The 17,913-nt window shown below is 52.0% G+C and overlaps 1 protein-coding gene across 1 annotated transcript; it reads right to left on the reverse strand.

Annotated features, from left to right (window-relative positions):
- Positions 1–9,696: 9,696 nt before the first annotated feature.
- On the reverse strand, positions 9,697–13,255 carry LOC138440966 (C-type lectin domain family 4 member G-like). The gene is made up of 9 exons (XM_069591209.1): positions 13,102–13,255; positions 12,438–12,539; positions 12,073–12,126; positions 11,806–11,868; positions 11,546–11,650; positions 11,114–11,203; positions 10,741–10,892; positions 10,506–10,621; positions 9,697–10,245 (listed from the first exon to the last, which is right to left on the reverse strand). The coding sequence occupies exons 1-9, from the start codon at positions 13,154–13,156 to the stop codon at positions 10,107–10,109; spliced, it is 876 nt and encodes a 291-aa protein (XP_069447310.1). The 5' UTR covers positions 13,157–13,255; the 3' UTR covers positions 9,697–10,106.
- Positions 13,256–17,913: the final 4,658 nt, after the last annotated feature.

Here is a 17,913-nt window from a genome sequence, read left to right on the forward strand (position 1 = left end):
CCAGAGCTGTTTAGTGATCCAGGAAGGCTCTCAGAGTGGGTAATGGTTGGGCTGGGACCCCTGCAGGAAATAAGAATCCCCAGCTTCACGGATGGGGGAGGGGTTCCCAGCAGAGGGAACAGCACGTGCAAAGGCCAAAGAAGAGCCCACACAGCCCTGTGAAACTGCCATCTTCCCCTTCTGCCCACACCTGGGGATCCCCTGGGCTGGATGGTGGAGGGTGTGTTGGAGCAAATCAAGTCAGCTGGTGTGATGAGCAGAGAGAGCCCAGATGCCGCCCCTGCCCTGGGCTGAGCACAGCATTGCCCACCATCACCCGCTCCTCCCCACCCTCATCATCCGCATTCCTTATCTTTTCATTGTCTGTCTCTCCTCTTGTGGGCGTGCGTGTGTGCTTGGTCGCTTCAGTCGTGTCCAACTTTGTGACCCCATGGACTGCAGCCCACCAGGCTCCTCTGTCCATGGGATTATCCCAGCAAGAATACTGGAGTGGGTTGCCATTTTCTCCTTCAGGGTCTCTCCTCCATGATCTCAACCCTGATCACCATCCTCCCCCCTGGGAAATGGCAGCAGCCCCCCTTCTGGCAGCCACATGACCACATCTTCCCCCTGCTTCCAGCCACCGCTCCCCATGCTCCCCTGCCTGAAGTTCAAGGGCTTTAACCTGCTCTAGCCCCATCTCTCCCCACCCTCACTCCCTAGGCACACACTTACACTTCAGGGCCTTTGCACTGGCAGCTCCTACTCCTAGGGCGTCAAGCTGGCTTGCAGTGACGGTTTGCAAGGAGCCTCCTGCCTGCAGAGGTCAGGTAGGGGGCCTCCTCTGAGGCCCCTGTATCCCTCTTACCCCAGTCCATCTACAATACTTGAGCTCTCCTGGGATCCAGAGCTTTTAGAGGATGGAACTTGGGCACCCTTCCTGGAGGGGCCCTGAGCTCACAGCCACGTAGCTCCTCCTCACCTGGGGGTGGGGGGAGGGAGACAGGTCAGCAGGAAGAGGGCAGGCCTGAGTGGCATGGGGAGGGGCTGGCTCTGCATTTTTATCTCCTGGAGCCTCGGTGTCTGGAGCTGGGTTTGTTGGGAGGGTAGGGAAGGGTTGGAGAGGGGCTCAAGGTGAGGGGGACACAGAGCTTGATTTGTCCACATTCTCCCCTCTGGAGAGACTCCCAGGCCCCAGGCCCACCCCCTTCAGCCCCTCCAGGCCCCAGCACACTCCCTGGGACTAGCGGACTGAGTCGGCCCATCCTGGGAATCCTGAGAGCATTCCAGGGCTTGTACTGGGAGATTCAGGGATTGCTCTGGGACATTGCCCATGGTTCTCAGAGAGGATGGGAATTGTGTGGGGACCAGACCAGACCAGACAACAGATAGTTCCCAGGCGCCTGCTGCTGCTGCTGCTGCTGCTAAGTCACTTCAGTCGTATCCGACTCTGTGTGACCCCATAGATGGCAGCCCACCAGGCTCCCCCGTCCCTGGGATTCTCCAGGCAAGAATACTGGAGTGGGCTGCCATTTCCTTCTCCAATGAGTGAAAGTGAAGTAGCCCAGCTGCCTAGAGATACAGAAATCTCTAGGCAGCTGAGAAAACAGAAAACCCCAGGCTCCATCATCAGGGACCCAGGCCCCTTGCCTTTAGAAGATCCAGGATTCCACAACCCTCATCCTGACTTTCAGGAACCCAGAAATCTAGGACCCCAGGCCCCCAGGCCCTTAGGAATCTTGTCTAGCATGGTGAGTTCTTTCCACTCCATCTGGAGGTTGTGCAGGCTGGTTCCCTAGATCTGTCAGTAGGAGTATTGCCTTCTGCTGGATACACCTGGTCACTGCGCCCTCCCACTAGGTGACTCCCTACAACCAACAGCTGCTGAGAGAAGGTTCGGAGTCCTAGCTCCACCCCCTCCCCTGCGGACCTCAGTTTCTTCATCTGTAAAGTGGGGATACGCACAATGCCCCCACGTAGGCTTTTGTGTGCCTAAGTCAAGATTGCTGGGAGAAATATCAATAACCTCAGATATGCAGATGACACCACGCTTATGGCAGAAAGTGAAGAGGAACTAAAAAGCCTCTTGATGAAAGTGAAAGAGGAGAGTGAAAAAGTTGGCTTAAAGCTCAACATTCAGAAAACGAAGATCATGGCATCTGGTCCCATCACTTCATGGGAAATAGATGGGGAAGCAGTGGAAACAGTGTCAGACTTTATTTCGGGGGGCTCCAAAATCACTGCAGATGGTGACTGCAGCCATGAAATTAAAAGACGCTTACTCCTTGGAAGAAAAGTTATGACCAACCTAGACAGCATATTGAAAAGGAGAGACATTACTTTGCCAACAAAGTTCCATCTAGTCAAGGCTATGGTTTGTCCAGTGGTCATGCATGGATGTGAGAGTTGGACTGTGAAGAAGGCTGAGCGCAGAAGAATTGATGCTTTTGAACTGTGGTGTTGGAGAAGAGTCTTGAGAGTCCCTTGGACTGCAAGGAGATCCAACCAGTCCATTCTGAAGATCAGCCCTGGGATTTCTTTGGAGGGAATGATGCTAAAGCTGAAACTTCAATACTTTGGCCACGTCATGCACAGTTGACTCATTGGAAAAGACTCTGATGCTGGGAAGGATTGGGGGCAGGAGGAGAAGGGGATGACAGAGAATGAGATGGCTGGATGGCATCCCTGACTCGATGGACGTGAGTTTGAGTGAACTCCGGGAGTTGGTGATGGACAAGGAGGCCTGGCGTGCTGCGATTCATGGGGTCGCAAAGAGTCGGACACGACTGAGCAACTGAACTGAACTGAAGTCCTGCACAGTAAAAAAAAAAAAAAAAAAAAAAAGGTGTCTTCCGCCGCATAGAGAGAAGTCTGCCATAAATGGGAGCCCTGTTAGCGTTATTTCCTGAAACATGTTGCTGTTGCATATCTCCCGTTATTAATAGCTCCCCTTCCCAACACGCACACTCAAAGCGCAAAGGCTCTTAGAGAAAAATCCAAACTCCCACAGCCAGCAGGACCCTGTGCGGCTGGCACCTTCCCCATTGCACCGCTCCCACTTTGTTCAGCTCCAGCCACACCCGCACGCTTTTCTGGTTTTTGAGCCCTTTGCCTGGTCGTTCCTCATCCTCCAGGTCTCTGCTCTCGGAGGGAAGTGGTCCCGGCTACACCGGTCCCTAGCTTCTCAGCCCTTCAATGGTCTTTTAGTCTTGTAGAGACGTGAGAGTTGGACCATAAAAAAAAGACTGAGTGCTGCAGAATTGATGCTTTCCAACTGCTGTGCTGGAGAAGACTCTTGAGAGTCCCTTGGACTGCAGGGAGACCCAACCAGTCCATCCTAAAGGAAATCAACCCAGGATATTCATTGGAACACTGATGCTGAAGCTGAAGTTCCAATACTTTGCCCACCTGATGCGAAGAGCTGACTCATTGGAAAAGGCTCTGATGCTGAGAAAGATTGAAGGCAGGAGGAGAAGGGGACAACAGAGGATGAGATGGTTGGATGGCATCACCGATTCAATGAACATGAGTTTGAGCAAACTCTAAGAGATAGTGAAGGACAGGTGAGACTGGTGGGCCACAGTCCATGGGATTTTGAAGGGTTGGATATGACTCAGTGAGTGAACAACACCCCTGGCCCTGAAACATGTGAATGAGTCTGGTTTGCTTGTTCCTTGCATGGTGCCCTGTTGGAACATGAGTTTCAGGGGGAGAGGTGCTCTGCCTGTTGTCACCACAGTGTCCCCAGCCTGTGGCTCAGGGCTAGGCACACAGTGGGTGCTTTACAGGCATTGCCTCTGCACGAGTTTCTTATGACTGCTGTGAGGAATTACTGTAAACTGCTTGGTTTTAAACAACATGTGTTGTTGTACAGTTCTGGAGGTCAGAGCCTAACACAGATCTCACTGGCTAAAATCAAGGCACTCACAGAATGGCCCTCCCTCTTTTGGTCACATGGTGGGGCCTGTGGGATCTTAGTCCCCGCAGCACCCACCCCCCACCACCCCCTCACCCCCCCCACCCCCACCGCCCCCTGCCAAGGATGGAACCTGTGGCCTCTCTGCAGTGGAAGCACAGAGTCCTAAACACTGAATCACTAGGGAAGTCCTGCCTTTTTGATGTTCTAGAGAGAATCCATTCTCTTACCTTTTCCAGCTTCTAGAGCGCCCCACCCACCCACCACCTTCCTTGGCTTGTGGTCCCTCTCTCCATCTCTGAACCAGGGTGGCATCTTTCCACATTCTCTGACTCCGCCCCGGGGGTCACATCCCCTTCTCTAACTCTGATCCGCCTGCTGTTCTCAGTCATGTCCGACTCTTTCTGACCCCATGGACTGTAGCTCAACAGACTCCTCTGTGCATGGGATTCTCCAGGCAAGAATACTGGAGAGGGCTGCCATTTCCTCCTCCAGGAGATCTTCCTGACCCAGGGATCAAACCTGCGTCTCCTGGGACTCCTGCATGGGCAGGCAGATCCCTTACTACTGAGCCACCTGAGAAGCCCCTCTGATCCTCCTGCTTTCCTCTTATAAAGGCTCTTGCGATGACATTGGGCCCATCTGGGTCATCCAAGATCATCTCCCCAACTTCAGATCTTTAACTGAATCTCACTTCAAAGCCCCCTTCACTCTGTAAGGTTCCCTATTCAGAAGTTTCAGAGGCTAGGATGGGGTCCATTGTTCAACCGACCACAGTACCCAAGGAGATGAGTGTTTTTATTATTGCTCCCACTTCACAGATGCAAAAACTGAGGCTCAGGGAGGCAGAGTCACATGCCTAGGCTCACCCTGCGAGTGAGAGGCAAGCAGTGTGGCCTTTCTGCCTGTGTCTGGGAAGTCCATCCATTTGAGCCATCTGTGAGTGGGTGTGGGGACATAGAGGCAAGAGTTGGGTGGGGTCAAGGTGAGGTGGATGGGGAAGGGGCTGCCAAGGGGGCCAGAGGAGCATGTGTTCTGTCCTGGCCCGGGGGCTTCCCAGGACACCCCAGCCAATCTGGTAAGAGCCCCCGGGGATTCCTGGGGGTTTCCTGGAATTTCAGGGAGTGAGATTGGAAAGGACAGGCTATTCTGTCCCAAGGTCACTTCCTTGGAAAGGAGGGTGATGGATAGGGCTGTTCCATGCAGAAAACTCTGGCTGGGCTGCAAGGTCACCTCTGACTTGCTGACTCAGCCCTGGAGAGTGAGGTCATGTGGTTGCACAGGGATTGTTGGTAGGGACACCTACTGGAAAAGGATAAGAAGGTGGCCACAAGGGTTCTCTTCTGCCCTAAACCCCCTGCTTCCCAGCACAAGCCCTACTTATCCTTAGGCTAGAAGGGCAAGGAGCGGGGGACTGTGTTTCCGGAATGTTCCACCTCCAATCCCCCCATGTGGACTCACCACCTTCTATCTCGCCTCACCATCTCCTCCTCTCCCAGCCAGACTGTGAGCCCCAGGAAGGCAGCAGTCACAGGCTGAACCCCAACATTTCATTATGGCCATTTCCAAGCATGCAGAAAGCTTGAGTTTTAGAATGAAAACCCATCCTTTTCTACAATCAACATTGTCTCTATTTGCTTGATTATCTGCCTCTTCTAGAGCTTCATATAAATGGATTCATAGAATCTATACTATTGATATTTTGTGGGTAGCTGCTTCGGCTCAGCCTAAGATTTTTTAGATTCCTTCATGTCCCTTGCTGCTGACCTCTTGTTTTCCACTATAACTCCAGTCCCTGGTGCATTATAAGTGCCCAAGAAATGTTTCTGGGTGAGAAAATGATTGTATTAAATGAATGAATGAAATTGCTCCTTGTTCACGGAGACTTGCTCTTCCATCATCTCTCTTCTCTCCAGCTTCTCTCTGGGGCCAGCCTCCTCCTTGGTCTGCTGAAGCACCATCTATTGTCATCCCCAGAAGGCCTCCCTTTGTGGTGCAGTCAACCATCCTTCTATCTGTCTCTGGGTGAGTGGGTGAGTGCCATTCCAAATAGCAGAGACCCCTGCCCCCGCTGCCTGCTTCCCAGCCCCCTCGTCTCGTCTTCCTGTGAAAACACATGTTATCAGGCACGTGTCATCCCGTGCTTCCTGCCTTCCCACAATATCAGCTTCAGTTTCCACCCTCACTTCCGGCCTTCCTGCTTTTCTCTAGATAAGCCCCTTCACCTGATTCTAGAACTGCTGAAGACTGTTGTGTCAAAAATACCCTCAGGCTTCCCTGGTGGTCCAGTGGTTAAGAAACCATGTGCAAAGTGCAGGGGACGTGGGTTTGATGCCTGGTTCAAGAAGATCCCCCACGTGCTGCGAGGCAACTAAGCCCCTCTGCACCACAACTACTGAGCCTGTGCTCTAGAGCCTGGGAGCCACAAGTACTGAAGCCCACACACCCTAGAGCCTGTGCTCTGCAATGAGAAGTCTCTGTGATGAGAAGCCCAAGCACCTCGATGAAGAGTAGCCCCTGCTTGCTGCAACTAGAGAAGCCTGTGTGCAGCAAGGAAGACCCAGCACAAGCAAAAATCAAGTAAATAAATCTTTTAAAAAATGCCCCCCACTCCCAGCTACTGCAGGCTCTAGACATTGCTGAGCATTGGGGGTGCAGAAATGGTGCAACCACTTTGGAAAACTGTTTGGCAATTTCTTATCAAGTTAATCCTCACCTCCTATCTGACCTACTCCCAGGTATTTGCCCAAGAGAAGTGAAAGCTTAAATCCATAAAAAGATTGTTCATAGCAGCTTCATTTATAGTCCCATATTGGAAACAAGCCAAACATCTGTCAACAGGTGATTGGATACACAGAAGGCAGTCCAGCCAGCCAATAGTTATATGATCTGGCAATGAAAAGAAACAAACTTCAGGGATTTCCCTGGTGGTCCAGTGATTAAGAATCTAGCATGCAATGCAGGGGATGTGGGTTCAATCCCTGGTCAGGGAACTAAGACCCCACATGCTTCAGGGCATCTGAGCCTATGAGCTGCAACTAGAGTCCCAACACCAAGCCCAACTAAGACCCGTTGAAGCCAAAAATAAACAAATATTTTTTAAAAAAAAGAAAAAGAAATTACAGCACTCTACACTGTATGACTCAGTTTATATGGCATTTGAGGAAAGACAAATCTAGTCAATACTGATGGAAACCAGGTCATGGTGGCCTGGGGGAAGGAAGAGGATGAGGACTGACTGGGAAGGGACAAGGAGGAATTTTAGGGGCTGACGGAGATGTTCTATACCTGCAATACAATGGGGGCTACACAGTTGGATACAATCCTCAAAACTTGTTAACTTGCAAATAAGTGCAGTTAAAATAAAAATTGGGGGTAATTCCCTGGCAGTCCACTGGCTTGGATTTCTCCTTCCCATTGCAGGGAGTATGTGTTCAGTCCCCAACTGGGGAACTAGGATCCTACAAGGTGGGCAGCTTGGCAAAAATAAACATAAAGTGAGAATAAACATTTTGAAATCATGGAAAAACACACGTAAGATGAAATTCACCATGTTAACCACTACTTTTTGCATTTTTCAGCCTTTTATTAAAAACATCATGAAATGTTTCATAAAATTTTATGAAATGTATTATATGTAGGATGAATATATTTTGTGATGAAAAAGAGCTACCTCCATCCAAACATTTCTTCTTCCCTTGTAATCACACCACATTAACCGTTTTCTAAGTGGACTCTTCAGGAGTGTTAAGTATATTCACACTGGGGACTTCCCTGGTGGGCCAGTGGTTAGGCCTCTGTGGTTAGAGGACCTAAGATCCCTAGTGCTGCCAAAAAAAAGTGTATTCACATTGTTCTGTAAGGGATCTTCAGACTTGTTTCTCTTGCAAAACCAAAACTCTGCATCCATTAAGCAGCCGTATTTGTCCTTTGTGACTGGTTTATTTCACACAGCATACTGTTATAGTATGTGTCAGAATTTCCTTCCTTTTTCAAGGCTGAATAACATTCCATTGTATGGATGAGCTTGTTTGGTTTATCTGTTCATCCGTTGATGCACCCTTGGGTTGCTTCTACCAGTTGGCTATTGTGAATAATGCTGCTATAAACATGGGTATGCAAATACCTTTTCAAGACCCTGCTTTCAGGACTTTGCTGATGGTTCAGAATCTGCCTGCCAATACAGGAGACATGGGTTCAGTCCCTGGTCTGGGAAGATTCTACATGCTGCGGAGCAACCGAGCCCTTGCACCATGACTTCTGAAGCCTGTGAGCCCTAGAGCCTGTTCTCTGCAACAAGAGAAGCCGCCACAATAAGAAGCCTATGCACTGTAAGTAGAGAAAGCCTGTGTGCAGCAACTAAGACCTAGCCCAGCCAAATTTTTTTTAAAGAACCCACTTTCAATTCCTTTGAATATCTACCCAGAAGGGAAATTGCTAGGTCATATGGAGTTTCTGGAGGGACCCCAGTCCTGGTGACCTTAATTTCATCCCAGTGAAACTAATTTTGACCTCCACAAGTGTAAAATAGCTGTATATTGTTTCAAGCCACCAAGCTGTTGGACATTTGTTACAGCAGCAGTAGGAAACTCATACACTCTCCCTAGCTGACTATCTGGAAATCCGTCAGTCTGACCGACAGTCTGCTAAGTACAATATCTGTCCAGAAGTTCAGACAGCTCCTGGGCAAGGTCAGTGCCTTGCTCTGGGCTGCACTTTGGAGGATTCAGAGACAGGTTGGGGGGTTTCCTGGTTACAACACGGAAACTCCTGGTCAAGGAGTTTCGATGCTGATCCCTCATCTTCCTGTTCAGTGGATGCTCTCAGGGCTGGGCAGCTTGGTTCTGGACTCAGCTTTGCACTGAACTAAATGCTGCTAGCCTGTCACTCCCCTCGGTTGCACAGTTGGACCTGTCTCCACTGGAAAACCTGGGAGAGCCTCCAGGTCCCCAGGACAGGAGTGTTGGGTAAATTCAGATAAAAAGTCCCCAGTTGATAAATTCAGGCTGTGTGCTCCTCACATTCCCCCCACCTTGAAATGGGCTCAGCGACGCCCTCTACTTGCCAACACCCTCTGTCTGCAAAGCCCCCCGCCCCCATTCCCAGCTCCATTGCCAGAGTTGAAACCCCATTGTTCTTCCAAAGTCCATCTTTTCTGGATGTATTTCCTGAACTCCCCACAGGACCTGGGGTGCTGAGACAGAAGGAGCCTGCTCATCAGATCTGAGCTGCCCCTCTCCCATCTCTGTGTCAGACTACCTATAATCTCAACAGGGTGACAGTCTCCTCAGGGAACTGGGCCAGCACTGCAGCATCTCAGCAGAGTCCTTCTTCTGGGGACACAGGGGACTCCTCCATGCATTCCTCAATCTAGTCACTGGTCACATTGTCCCAGGGTGTAGGGACAGGGTCTGACTCATTCCTGTGTACCCAGGGCTCTACAATCCCTCTGGTCCAATGCAGCTTACACACTGGGTTTCGGGTGTGGGAGGGAGGGGAGTCATCAGACCCTGGAGACTTCCCAGGTTGCTCTAGTGGTAAAGAATCCGCCCGCCAATGCAGGAGACACAGGAGATGAGGGTTCAATCCCTGGGTCGGGAAGATTCCCTGAAGAAGGTAATGGCAACCCATTCCAGTATTTTTGCCTGGGAAATCCCAGGACAGAGGAACCTGGCGGGCCACAGTTCATGAAGTGGGAAAGAGTCAGACACACGTGCGTGCACATGGGCCCCTGAGGTCAGGGTCACTCACATGAATTACATCAGAGTCTCTGAGATAAAGCCTAGATCAGAGGCAGGAGCCAAGATTCATTTTCTCCTTTATTGATGCTCCCTGGGGCTGCCAAGAAGGTTCACAAAATCCCCTATCTTTGAGGCAGCTCACCTGGGGTAAAAATGCAAATAAATCAAACAGCTCCATCCCTGAGTCGCTGGGCCTTGGTTGGGGAGGGTGATGGGGGTCAGATCACGGGTCCAAGGAACTCAGATTTTGGAGCGGGAGCAGACTTGGTGAGGTCCACGGGTGAGGGGTTGCAGCGAGGTTGGAGCGAAAGTCTCGCGGTGCAGTTACTGGCTTGGGCTGTGGGTGGCGCCATGGTTATTGCTAGAGTTGGGTGGGGAAGGGATTCACGGTGGTGGGCGGAGCCAGGAAGGTGAGCGGCTCAGGCGATTGGACAAGTGCCAGTGGGCGCAGCTCTGAGCCAGGGGCAAGGTCAGCAGCTGAGCCTCTTCTCACAGATCCAGTTGTCGTTCTCGTTGTTGCACGGCGCGTCGTTCCACATCCCCGTGCGGAGCATCATGATACAATCCTCGCGCCCCATCGAGTCGTTGGGCTCCCCCCGATTCCAGTGGCTGCAGTGGTTTGGCAGGGGAGGAGGTGTTGCTGAAAAGCTAGGCCTTTCCGAGTTCTAGCCTGTTTATTACTTGGGTCTAACCCTCACATCCTGAGAATTAACCTGAGCATGCACCTTGGTGTATCACTTTCTCAGCCCAGAATTTAACCCTAGTCAGTTCCTGGGGTCTGGCCCGCCCAGCCCTAAGGAGACCCTATGACCTGGCCGAAGCACTTCCCCTAGGATCCGAACGGTCAGCCTCCCCAGGTCCCTTCTCACCTGAAGCTGAGCGCGACTCCGTCCACCCACTGGTAGCCCTGGATCCTGCGCACCTTGCGCACGGCCCTGAGGCCCAGCCAATAACCGCGGCCACGCGTGTTCCGACTCAGGAAACCCTGGGCAGTGGGGAAAACTGAGCCGGCGGCGCCCGTCCTCCCCTCTGACCCCGGGCCACGCCCCCTCGGGTAAACGCTTTCAGCCCTCTCCCCGCTCCCAGGCAGCCGGGGCTTCGCACCTGCTCTTCCAGGCCTCCCACTATCACCAGGTGCGCGCCGGAGCGCTCGCAGTGCTGCTGTGCCTCCACCCATGTGGCCCGCAGCGTGGAGAAGAAGTAACAGGAACCCTGGAACGGCAGCCACGACTCGGGGCACTCCTTGCAGGAGGAGCCTGCAGGGTGGCGAGGGTCAAAAAGATGATTTGCTCCCGAGTGGAGCAGACGAAGTGGATTGGAGAGGGGGATGTTGGACAACAGCACCCCCCCCCCCACCCCGGGCCCAGTTGGAACCACCGAGACCAGGCCAAGGTCAAAGGGCGGGGCGAGGCGGATCAGGGAACCGCGGGCAGGGTCCACGAATCCTCTCCCCTCGCCGCCCTCCCCGCTTGCTCACTGTTCCCAAGCCGGGCTTGCTCCAGTGCCCGGAAGAGCTCAGTGCGAATGTTCTCACGGTCCCTCCCCGCTTCAGCCAGGCTCCGGGTCACTGAGAGGGAGAAGATTATAGCTAGCGTCAGGATCAAGGGTAAGATCATGATTAGTTAAGGTCAGCATCCACGTCCGTGGTCAGTGCCAAGGTGACGAATGACATTGCTGTCAAGGACTGTTAGAGCTGGGTAGGGTGCCCGTTGTGGTTACGGTTAGGACTTGCAGTTAAGGTTAGAGTCCACAGGTCAGGGTCAGGATGGGGGACACGATTTGGGTCAATGGTCAAGATCACAGGTTAGGTGTGGGGTGGTGGTGGTGCATAGAAGGGTCCAGAGTGAATCAAGGTTCGGGTAACAGGGTAACAGCCGGGGTGAGGGGTCAGGGATGGTCCCGCCCTCACCGCGCTCGCTCAGTTCTTTTAGGGCACTCTCCTGCTCCAACAACTTCGACCCTGCCTCTGCAAGCTCCTTGCTGACTGTCTGCAGCTGTGTCTGCGTCCCCAGGCCTGGGGAGGGGGTGAGGTGATGGGAGCGGGACACCTGAGGTCAGCCCGCCCAGCCCCTACGAGCCGCGAGCCCAGCTCCCACTCGCCTCCTCCAATCCCCGCCACAAGTCTCGCCCGCTCGCCCCCTCCCCGCCCACCACCACCATCTCACTCACAGCAGCTATTGCACGCTCGGACCTCCTCCTTCAAGATACCCAGCACCGCCGTCTGTTTGGAGGCTGGAACGATTCCACGCCCGCCCGCACGCACGTCAGGTCACCCTCGGGGACTCCCAGAACCCCACCCAACTCCAAGGCCAGCCCCGCGGACCGTGGGATACCCGCGGACCGTGGGATACCCGCGCTCCCGCCCACTACTCCGACACCGGGGTCGGAGAACCTTCCGCCCCCAAACTCTGGCAAGAGCCTCTGTTCTCTCCGTACCGTTTGTGCTCAGCAGGTCTTGGTGGCCAAGCAGCGCCCCGCGCTCGGTGGACGCTGCGGAGAGAGGAGGACTCGAAAACTCTCCCCTCAGCCCCTGGGAGTGCGGGGACCCGGGTCATGGGGTGCACAGAAGGGGGAGGACGGACGTGCAGCATGGGCGGACAGGCACACGCACGGGGGGCACAGGCTCGCACATGTGGGTGCTCGCGCTCAGATCCAGGCAGAGGCTCCCGATCTGGCTGGTGAGCCCTGGGGCGCAGAAAACGTCTATGTTCTCTGCGGGGCGCGCGGCGCGGGGCGCGGGGCGCGCGGCGGGGGCGGGGGGGGGCGGTGCACTTGCCATCTCCCGTCATCCAGTCACTCACCCTTGGAAAACAGGACGCTGAGAATGAGGGCCCACAGGAATGTGATGACCACGAGAGCCAAGACCAGGAAAAGGGGTCTCTGTCCCCAGCGTCCCGAGTGCCCTGGGGTAACACAGACGGACTCCTGAGCTCCCCCCTGGATCCCTGGGCTCCGAGGACTGAGCCCCAGTCACTTGGGTTTCTCCTAGGTAACTGAGATTCAGAGAGGTGCAGTAACTTGCCTGTGGTCACAGGCAGCCCCTAAGCGGCAGAGTTGAAATTTGAAACCAGGTCCAGCTGACTCTAGGATCGGTGGTGTCTTTCCTGCACCCACTACATAAGCTCTCGAGGCTTCCTCTCCCTTCCCCCATGTGTGCGTGCGTGTGTGCCAAATCACTCCACTCTTGTCTGACTCTTTGCAACCCTATGGATGGTAGCTCGCCAGGCTCCTCTGTCCATGGGATTCTCCAGACAAGAATACTGGAGTGGGTTGCCATGCCCTTCTCCGGGGGATCTTCCCAACCTAGGGATGCAATGAACCCACATCTCTTACGTCTCCTGCATTGGCAGGGGGGTTCTTTACCACTACCGCCACCTAGGAAGCCCCTCCCTTCCCCATCAAACCCCAAACCACTGGCCAGAGAGGGACCCAAGGGGACCTCTGAGGCAGCCCCGTTGCTCATACCTCCGGGGACCTCTTCCTGCCTGCCGTCCCACTTGCTGTACCCAGCAGTGTCCATGGTGAGCAGGCGCCTAGCTCTGGGAGTAGATACAAAAGTAGTCCCATCCCTCCCCCCACCCTACCCACCCTCTTCCTTCCTTCCCATCTTCCTGGTCTCAATTCCTGGTACCGAGAACCACGGACCAATCACAGAGATGGACCCTTTCTGGGCTGGGCTGGGCTAGGCTGGAGTAAGGGAGGGGTGGGGAGGGGAAGTGGGGAGTTGGAGGGGGTGGAGGGGCAGAAGAAGCGGGGAGGGAGGAGTGGGGAGTGAGGTGTGCTGATCCGGCCTCCTGGGCCTGGTTGCAGCAGCAGCATCTCCAGGCCGCTCATCCCGGCTGGACCACCACCAAGTACACACTCCAGCAACACTCCCCAGAGCCTGCTGGGGCTTCTCTTTCCAGCCCAGTCTGCATCTCTTATAGGTCTGGCATCAATCTGCCTTCAGAGAGAGACAGGTTGAACCCAGTCAAGTTCAAGGCCGCTCCCTTCTGGTCCCTGAGAAAGCCCCTTCAGGTGTGCCCCTCACTCTACCACCACCCCCCACCCCACCCTGTGCCAGTTGCTCATCCCTTTTTGGCTCTACTGCAGGTGCCAGACAGAAGTTGCATCTGACCTGAGCTTCATTCAGTCCTCTTTGGCCAGAAGGGAGAACATTGCCAATGGTTGAGGCAATCAGTCAGCTAAGCTTCTGGACTCTACGATTGGGTGTGTATGTATAGGGTATTCATATGCAACTTCTAGAAGCCTCTGTTTTTCTCCTCTGTGTAAAGGGGGAGAATGACAAGGCCTCCCTCCAAGGAATACTGTGATAAAGAAATGAAGTAATACGTGGCAAGCCTTGACATCATCCCCAGGCACAAAACCCTCCAAATGTCACTCATTCTTTCAACTAATATTGGATGTCTACCACGTGCTGAGGAACTGAAGCTACGTCAATGCCCCAAAGAAGCAAATTCCTTTTCCCTTGGAGTTAACATTCCAGTAGGAGCTTCCTTGATAGCTTAGTTGGTAAAGAATCCACCAGCAATTTGGGAAACCTGGGTTCAATTCCTGGGTTGGGAAGATCCCCTGTAGAAGGGAAAGGCTACCCACTCCAGTATTCTGGCCTGGAGAATTCCATGGACAGTCCATGGGGTCTCAAAGAGTTGGACACAACTGAGCAACTTTCACTTTTCACTTTCAGGATGTGGGAACAGCCAACAATGAACATAATCAAAAGATAAGCTGAATAGCATAGTGGCTCTAAACTCGAAGCAATTAATCTCCCCCACTGATATGGACCAATGTCAGGAGACATTTGTGGTTGTCACAGTTGGTGGGGGTGCTCCTGGCATCTAGTGAATGGAAGCCAAAGATGGGGCTCAACATCCTACAATGCACAGGACAGGCCCCCACAGCAAAGACTGATTGACCCCCAGGGTTCATATGCTGAGGGTAAGGACTTTAACATTGTGTTTTAAAAAGTCACAAGCAGGACTTTCCTGGTGGTACAGTGGATGGGAATCCACCAGCCAATGCAGGAGACCTGGGTTTGATCCTTGGTTCAGGAAGATTCCACATGCTAAGGACAACTACTGAGCCCAAATGCTGCAACTACGGAAGTCTGCACACCCTAGAGCTCCTCAACAAGAGAAGCCACTGCAAGGAGAAGCCTGTGCACAGCAACTAGAGAGTTGCCACCACTCGCTTCAACGCGGGAAAAGCCCATGTAGCAACGAAGACCCAGCGCAGCCAAAAATTAAAACACTTTTTTAAAAGTCACAAGCACACTGAACTTATTTACAAAACAGGAACAGCCTTCATAGCCTTAAAGAACAAGCTTATGATTACCAGAACGGAAGGGTGGGGGAAGGGATAGTTAGAGAATTTGCGATTATTTACACACTGCTATATTTAAAATAGTTAACTAACAAGACCTACTGTGCACCAAAGGGAACTCTGTAACAACCTAACTGGGGAAAGAATTTGTGAAAGAATGGATTTAGGTGCATGTAGAACTGAATCACTTTTCTGTAAGACTGAGAGTAACACAACAATGTGAATCAACTGTACTCCACTAAAATTAAAAAAGTATTTAAAAATATAAAACAAACAAAAAAGTCACAAGTGTTACAAAAGAAAAGGACGACCAATCAAGTTGGACAAGGAGCCCTGGAGTGCCAGGCTGGAGCAGTGACCAGCAAGTAAGGTGGCCTGGGTGGGCCTCGCTGAAAAGGAAAAAAAAAAGTTTTTTTTTTGGTAAGGAGCACTTCCTGCATTTTAGCCCCCCTTATAGATGTATTTTGGGGAAGGCAATGGCACCCCACTCCAGCACTCTTGCCTGGAAAACCCCATGGATGGAGGAGCCTGGTAGGCTGCGGTCCATGGGGTCACTAAGAGTCAGACAGGACTGAGCGTCTTCACTTTCACTTTTCATTTGCATGCATTGGAGAAGGAAATGGCAACAAATTCCAGTGTTCTTGCCTGGAGAATCCCAGGAATGGGGGAGCCTGGTGGGCTCCCGTCTCTGGGATCACACAGAGTGGGACACGACTGAAGCGACTTAGCAGCAGCAGCAGCAGCATAGATGCATTTACACACTCCACCTTCTCACATCCTCTCAACAACGCTCAGAAATAACAAACCTTATCCACCTTGTGTTTAAAATTGTTATTCGATTCCTATTCTCTCACCTTGTCTCAGGCAGGAATGAAAGAGAAGTACACGATCAAATAAAATGGAAAGACAAGAGCAGTTTTTTTTAAAGGAAGACACTCATTAGTGTAACTTGGAGTCATGTGTTCTGCACCAACTCCCAAAGGTCCCCTGTGAGATTCAGCCCTAGGTGCCCACAGCAGTACCTGCACCTGAGCACAGCCTATACTAGCATTTTCCCTTCCCTCTCCTATCCTCACATTCCTCTAGGGGCTTCTAGAACCACCTCCCAGGTAAACTACAAGTCCTCGAATCCTTAGGCTCTGCTTCTGGGGTGACCCAAAGACTCCCTGGCTGTTTCAAGAGACATGCAGAGTAACACGTTCAGCCTGGCAGGGTTCCATGAGAGGGAGCTGCTTTTATTTTTGCTGTTGATACTGTTATTATAATCTTTCTATGACTGGCCATCCAAGATCAACTGAAAACTCTATTTAAATGGATTACCCATGTTGAGGGAGAGAAAGGGTCTTAGAAATGTTGATTTTAACCTATTTTCTTGTTTTTGTTGTGTAGTGGCTAAGTCGTATCCAACTCTTTGAGACCCCATGGATTGCAGCACACCAGGCTTCTCTGTTCCCCATTATGCTCCAGAGTTTGCTCAAATTCATGTCCATTGAGTTGGTGATACTACCTAACCATCTCAGCGTCTACTGCGCCCTTCTCCTTTTGCCTTCAATCTTTTCCAGCATCAAAGTCTTTTCCAAGGAGTCAGCTCTTTGTATCAGGTGGCCAAAGTACCAAGAGTTTCAGCTTCAGCACCAGTCCTTTCAATAAATATTCAGGGTTGATATCCTTTAGCACTGACTGGTTTGATCTTAGTGCAGCCCAAGGGATCCTGCAAGAGTCTTCTCCAGCACCACAATTTGAAGGCATTCTTGGTGATAACTAAAAGGAGGATTATCAGAGTGATGATAAAACTCGGTTGCTGGGTCTTCTGTGATGGCTCAAGTGATAAGGAATCCACCTGCCAACCCAGGAGACACGAGTTCAAGTCCTGGTCTGGGAAGATCCCACATGCAGCACAACTACCAGGCCAGCGCGCCACAACTATTGAGTCCATGCTCCACAGGAGAGGGTAACCCCCGCTTGTCACAGCTAGAGAAAGCACACCCAGCAAAGAAGACCCAGCACGACCAAAAATAAGTGAATAAATAAATTTTTAAAAATTTATTTATTGCTTCTACTTCACAGGAAGGAATCACAAGTTCAGACAGGAATGGTAGTTCACCCAGGATTTAGCCAAAACGCATCTGTGCGCTAATCCAAAGCCATGTTCCTCCTGCAACACAGCCAATTCTCTTAGTTACTGCGCAAGACTGAAACATCCGGACCAAATCTTACCGCTTTCCTACACAGAACCCTGCATTGTGACTGTGTTACTCCTCCCCTCAAGTGGAATCAATTTCCTCTCAGGCAGAATCTCGAACACCTGCGTGACTTGCTTTTACCAATGGGTGTGCAGAAGCGTCCCCACGTGAACTCAGAGTCCGGGGGCGCCAGTGCGTTTCGCGGCTTCCACCCACGTGCTCCTGGCGCGCCGCAGGTCTCCTGGTTAGAGAGCCTGACTTTGCTGGGTGAGAATGAAGACCACGTGGAGGGGAAGGTGGTCCCCATGGCCTCCAGCAAGAAAAATCCTCTCGGCTCGTCCAGCCAGTTCAACTGTCACCCCGGGGCAACAACCCAACTGATTCTAGGCAAGACCAGGAAAGGAGTCACCCCCGAAATCCGTGGAATTGCGAAAAATAACAAGTCAGTTTTAAGCCCCAAGAAGTGGGGTGATTTATCTTGCATAGACAGCAAATGAATATGTGCCGTGTATTGTAGTGTCACAGAGCAGTAAGTATATGCACTATTCTATACTATTCCACCAAGGAATGAAGGGAAGATGAAATAGGGTAGACAGTGAGTGATTTAGGGCAGCTGTTTTAGGACAGTCAGGAAGGGGTCTTCTGAAAATGCAACATTTCTTTGGAAAGTAATTTGACAGTTCTTATGTCAGTGAAACATAGTATTACCATGTTACCCAGCTGTTTCCAAGAAATATGAAAACACACACCCACATAAAAACTTTCATATGAA

This window comes from Ovis canadensis, chromosome 5, assembly GCF_042477335.2.
Source record: "Ovis canadensis isolate MfBH-ARS-UI-01 breed Bighorn chromosome 5, ARS-UI_OviCan_v2, whole genome shotgun sequence".
Taxonomy (NCBI): domain Eukaryota; kingdom Metazoa; phylum Chordata; class Mammalia; order Artiodactyla; family Bovidae; genus Ovis; species Ovis canadensis.

Coding starts and splice junctions, on each gene's coding strand:
- LOC138440966 (XM_069591209.1), bottom strand. CDS start 13,156: ATGGACACTGCTGGGTACAGCAAGTGGGACGGCAGGCAGGAAGAGGTC. Junction 11,869..12,072: donor AGACCTGCTGAGCACAAACG/GTACGGAGAGAA, acceptor GAATCGTTCCAG/CCTCCAAACAGACGGCGGTG. Junction 10,893..11,113: donor GCAAGCCCGGCTTGGGAACA/GTGAGCAAGCGG, acceptor GCCACCCTGCAG/GCTCCTCCTGCAAGGAGTGC.